At 34.2% G+C, this 5,867-nt stretch overlaps 1 protein-coding gene across 2 annotated transcripts; it reads right to left on the bottom strand.

Annotated features, from left to right (window-relative positions):
* Positions 1 to 663: 663 nt before the first annotated feature.
* LOC109021034 ((-)-germacrene D synthase-like) lies at positions 664 to 3,956 on the bottom strand. Of its 2 annotated transcripts, none has more exons than XM_019003570.2 (7): positions 3,745 to 3,956; positions 3,088 to 3,376; positions 2,474 to 2,846; positions 2,184 to 2,402; positions 1,659 to 1,797; positions 1,302 to 1,550; positions 664 to 1,183 (listed from the first exon to the last, which is right to left on the bottom strand). In XM_019003570.2, exons 1-7 carry the CDS (start codon positions 3,868 to 3,870, stop codon positions 881 to 883), a joined length of 1,698 nt encoding a protein of 565 aa, XP_018859115.2. In that variant the 5' UTR covers positions 3,871 to 3,956; the 3' UTR covers positions 664 to 880. The 2 variants fall into 2 exon arrangements, with proteins under 2 accessions (XP_018859115.2, XP_018859114.2); XM_019003569.2 differs by having other exon boundaries at positions 693 to 1,183; positions 3,088 to 3,385; positions 3,745 to 3,928.
* Between the last annotated feature and the right edge of the window lie 1,911 nt (positions 3,957 to 5,867).

Below are 5,867 nucleotides of genomic sequence, written 5' to 3'. Positions count from 1 at the left end.
CTCTGCTTAATGAGTTGTTGATAACTCATCCCTTATCTCCAATTATGGTTCAGATAATTTTGATGGTTCAGCTGGAGTACAAGAGTAGGAAGTTTTAGCAAGGTGTGACATCCGTAATGGAATAAGTGCCGAGGGTACAAGTACTTATTTGAGAGTCGTAGTTAATGAACTGATTTATTTTATTTTTGGGTATTTTGATTTGATAAGTTAATGATAATTTCGAGTTTTTGGAGGATTTCTAATTTATGTTATTGATAATTTCTTTATTGTCCCTATGGAGGAACTTAGATATTGGGAATGATTAAATTGATTAATATTTTATGAAATTTTCTGGATTTTATAATTGTGTTATTTAAGTTGATTTTAGGTATTAAGAGTTAACTCTCCAAACTTTCGAGAACCGGACGTTATAGATGTATAGTCTATTTTCTCTCAATTTATGTAACAGATTTTATTTCTTTTGATACTCAGAATATTGTACGAAAACCATGTACAAATATCTTTAGCATTAATGTTAAGAAAATATATATTGAATTCAGTGAACATGTCATTCTGATAATTTGGAGTGTCGATATATTTTTTAAACTATAAATTGAGAGGTTTTGCTATTTGGAAGAATCTGATGTGGTTTCATTGAGGGTCAGCTAATGATGATCTGTTACGTAGTATATCAATATTTATTTCCTTTTATTAAAAAGTGGCTATCCAGGGTACATACATCTCATGTGAGAACATCATTTATTTTCCTTCAAACTTACAAACTAACAACTGGTACAGTAAAACTGTTTTATTATACAGTAAATCTAACTTATTATATAATACTATATATCAGTACCAGTACTGACATGATATTATAGATGAAGTACCAATAAACCAACACTCATACTATTATTGGCACCGGATGTATGAGCACTGTTGCAACGTTATCTCTCATCTCTTTCCCCACATGGGTATATCCATCCCCGTTCTTGTAGATGACATCTATTGCTCGTGAAAGATTTAAAACACATGTAAGGAGAGGCATTGGCATGGCATTAGGCCTGGTAAATTCCTCATTGATGTCTTTCCATGCATTAGAAACTTGCCTGTTCAGTTCTTCATATGCCAGTTGTGTTTCAGAGACCCCATATTGGTTCATGTAGCATTCAACTGCCGAGGCAGCATGCCCTCTCTCTTGCTCAAACTACACACATGTATAGTTTCCCATATAGGCAGAAAAAACGTAGTCAGCCATATATATAATGTCAATTTTGTTTCACAAATTAACTAGCTTCAATTTAGTCAGCTATATATATTGATACCTTATGTGACCCACTGTCATCCATCAGCCTAGCAATTATTGCTGATGCTGTTATAAGCTTTGGGCTGCTGAAGATCCATTCAAAGGCCTCCTTGGTAACTATTTCACCCATGAAAACAAATGAGACGGCTATGAGCATTGGGTAACCCGAGCTTGGTATTGCGACTTCCATATACTCTTCCATCGTTGGGATTTGTTTCATGTTGAAAGATTTGGCTTCGTTGAAGTAGGCCCGGACCAATATTTTCATCTGATATGCCTCAAAAGAATCATTAACATGCATACAATGTTATGAGTACTAGGCAAGCAACCAGTTCTAGGAGAGCAAAAATAACATAGTTTTTTGTGTCTTACGTACAGCTTTTTTTGCATAGATTACAAGATACGGTCTTCCTTGTTTTGCCAGCTCCTGCTCAATTTCGTCGAAAATGTCCAAGAGTGCCCTATAACATATTTTCATGTACTGTGGAAGTTGATCTATTGTGCTAATTTCCCACCTAAGAATCAAGTACAAATTGAAGTTAACAAGATTGCTACCATACATGATTATAATCATAAAAGCAACATCAACGATGATCTTTGCTGTTGTAAAAGTAAACCCCAGTAGAGCACGGGAAGGGTGAAACCCTAGCAGACCAAAGGTCGACAATAAAGGGAAAGAAACTTCTGAAAGTAGTGAAAAATATTATTTTGTAAAAAATATATATTTACATCCGTATACAGTAGTAGCAGTATTTATAGGAATATATGAAGAAATAAAATGACACGTGACTAACATGTGATAACATGTGATACAAAATGAATAAAATGAATAAAAGAATAGAAGAATAAAAAGATGAAAAAATAAATATAAAAAATATTTAATTCCTGATAGCTATCAAACCTCTCAATCGTTTCTGTAAAGATCTCGAGTTCTTCAAGAGTGCCATATGCATCATAAATATCATCTATGGTGGATGCCATGGCAATAATTTTCGTTACTATTTTTCTTTCAGGCGAGTGCCGGGGCTCAAAATAGACTGCCACAATCCATAAAAAACACTCCACAACCCTGTCTCTTGCAAAAGGTAGTTTCGTTGCAAAGTCTAAATCTTTCCACCATCTACAAGTTAACCAAATGGTATTAGCAGTGCATATTTGACGTATTGCTAGTTGACTTTATGTATTAATTACCTGGTGATTTCAGAAAGTTCCTGTTTGTGCAACGACTGCACCAAATTGAAATCTAGTATTGCAAGCTTCAGGAAAGCTTTTTTATGTGAAGTGTCATCTTGGTAGACAGAGATGAAGTGCCTTGCCTCAAGCCTTGGTATGCCCTTGTGCAGGGGTTGCTTTAAGGCATGATTAACTTTTGCTGCTAATGGATTGCTTAAATGGGATGCAGCGGACTTGAGTTGAGAGGTGGTGAAAGCAAGGGCCTCATCAAGGATGTCTTCTCCGTGCGCCCTAAGATGCGTAGCTTCATACAAGGCTAGGATGCCCGGAATGTTGGTGCTCAAACTTTCCTTGAAGTTATCCTTTTCATCTTTAAACTGCTTAAACACATCTGCTTCAACACCAAGACACGAAACAAATATATATATATATATATACATATATAATCAAGTTAAATGAGGCTATTACAAGAGTATATAACTTATATAATGCAATAAATGCACTTAAAAAAATCTCAAATAAAGGAGGCCGCACGCGCGCCTAGCGCATCACTTATAGAGAATAAACTAAATTCGTAATCCAAAGAAATATACATGGGGCGTGACTGCATGCATGTAAAATCGAAGGCATACCACATGAAACACGAAGTCCTTGTTGACGTAGTAGTCGAAAGCGAAGAGCAACATTATACAGATCATGATCGTCATCTCCACTACTATCAGCCTTATTGTCATGATAGCCAGCATGCATATGTTCTAGCGCTTCTTTGATCTCTCTATCTAAGTGATACGCCACGCCAAGGCGCTGAAGCGCATCAATTAGGTTCAGCTGTTGCGAAGGCTGACACGTGGAGGCTAACAGTTCCCTTCTCACTTCTTTGATCAGTTCTTCAACTTCACGTACTCTACGAGCATGGGTTTCCTGCACCAGCTATCAAAACTGCATCAGGTGATAATCATGAAATTAAGCTAGTTATAACTGTAAGAAGGTAATAAACAATGCTGCAACGCAGCCTAACACAGCAGAAACAATGAAAAACAGAGAGATGAGTGTATGGAAGAAGAAGAACCTTACTCCTCTATTTCACTATTACTCGTATACAGAAGGTGCAAGCATATATACAGCAGAAGATTCTAACTAACTAACCGTAAGTTCAAATGAGCTAATGACATCTGTAAAGTAGAATAACAAACCAAAGAATAATAAAATACGACTCAATCAATGTAAATAAATTCAAATTTTATAGTTAAAAGAGATGGTGAAATTGTTCTCGACTCATACGTACATACCTCGTCATCGGAGGTGTAGTTGATGAAACGGTCACCCCAAACGCTGGGGGGAAAATTTGCAGTCCTCCGCACAACATTGGATTTGATGTTTTGGGAAAGATCAGCTCCTGAGAATGGGATGGACATGTTTTCCCTCACTACAACGAAAGTTCAAAGCTTGAGGCTCTGAATCAGGCTATGCAAAGCACCCGAAAAGCTGGCTGTTGGTGAAAACTTTGTAGATTGGGCTGGGGATTATATAGGCATTATTATTAATTAGTTAGAAAGGAACAAAATTTGTAGGGCTATTGATGTTACATCCGGGTAGGTGTGCCCGCCCGCTAGCTAATATTATGAAAAAAATTAAAAAAATATATAATTTTACTAATATCACTTCCCATTAAATAAAATATAAAATAAAATATAAAAAAAATAGTAAATTGATAGCAATAGGATAATAACTCTATCATTATTCTAATAATCTTATAAAATAAATAAATTTCCCCTTAAAATGTTGAAAAAGTTCATCTTGACCAAAACATTATAATAATCGTATTATTTCCTAGAAAAGACTTTAAAATATAAAAATCTAGTTTATAATTGTTCCAAATATAGCCAAATCTAATAAAATTTTGAATCTCTTGCAAATTTTTGCTCTAAAAGTTCTAAAAGTCAAAATTTATATATTAAAAAAAAACTTATGGTATGTATCCTTTTCTATTCTTCTTTTGAGTCTCCTTCAAACTTTTCTTATTTTTTTTAAACTTTATCTATTTTATGCATGACTTTTCTTTTCTTTTTTTCTTGTTCGTTCTAACATTCTCCATCTTGCTAATGATAAATATTTTAATTTTTTTTGTTAAAGACGCAAAAGTACTGCGTCAAAATTTCAGTCCAACAAGTTAGGAAGTACTCCGGCCTGCAACATTTCGCCAAAATTTTCCATTCACGTGGATTGAATTTATTCAGTACTGTACTCATTATCCTTCTTATTTTTTCGTCAGGTCGTAATTGCGGCAATATATATATATATATATATATATAGTAGAAGAGATATTTACAATCGAGAATTATGCAACTGTTACGTAATTATTTTGAAAAATTGAATAAAATATGCATGAGATCCACATAAAAAAAATTAATTTTTTAATAGTAGACTCCACTCTTTTTCAAAGCGATTACGCGGTGTTTACGTACTTTACGGTTGTATCTAGAGTTACTCTATATATAACTGTAAATGCAAGATTTTGGTTAGAACCAAATGACTAGATGGATAAAGATTATTTGATGTTTGTGTAAATTAGATGGATGTAAAACATCTTGATTTTATCTATAAACATTTGAAGTATATATAGAAATTATTAGATAATCATGTTTTAGATAAATCAAAAGTGTATGTATCCGAATGATAAGGAGTTTGGAATTATCCTGTAAAGAATTTGAATGGAAATTATATCTACTGAGAAGTGCGCCAGGTGTCAAAAGATGCGTCAGCAGAGTTCCACCATTAGCTGAGTTTTACTGCAGATCAAATTCTTGCCATATTCGTTCTGTCAGCAGAGTCCTATTGCAGATCAAACACTGATTAGATTATTTATGATTGGGACTCCGACTGAAACTTTACTTTTTGATGTTCATTCTCAGAACTTGGAGAAATTGAAGAGAGATCCAAGTGCTTGAGTGTGAGAAAATTCTCTTGAGAATTTTCTAGTTCCTTGTTCCTCATTCTCTCATTGTGTACATGCTTACTCCATGTTGGAGATTGACTGATTGAGTTCAGGCTAGAGTTCCAGTAGAGAAGTCAAAATTTGAAGATGATCAGAGGTTCTAGCTGCTACTGAGGTAAAGGTAAATGGGTAGTTTGTTGGGTCAAGTAAGAGAGTGAATTTACAAAGGTTTTGTAATTGAGAGTTACCTGTAAGTAATCTTCAAATAATAAAATTGATTTTTATGAATTTGACTGCCCTGTAGGATTTTACATTTAAGGAGTTCTTCATAGGGTTTCTCTTCGTAACCAAATTTAGTGTAACACACATTATTTGATTGATCACTAACCAATTTGTTGATTGAATTAATGATAGAACGTGATAATACGAAACATGGGTACTTCGGTTGTAACACCCTTTATTTTAGTATATTTTTAA

The sequence above is a fragment of the Juglans regia genome, chromosome 2 (assembly GCF_001411555.2).
Source record: "Juglans regia cultivar Chandler chromosome 2, Walnut 2.0, whole genome shotgun sequence".
Lineage (NCBI taxonomy): Eukaryota > Viridiplantae > Streptophyta > Magnoliopsida > Fagales > Juglandaceae > Juglans > Juglans regia.
This window is presented reverse-complemented; position numbering and strand designations above follow the sequence as displayed.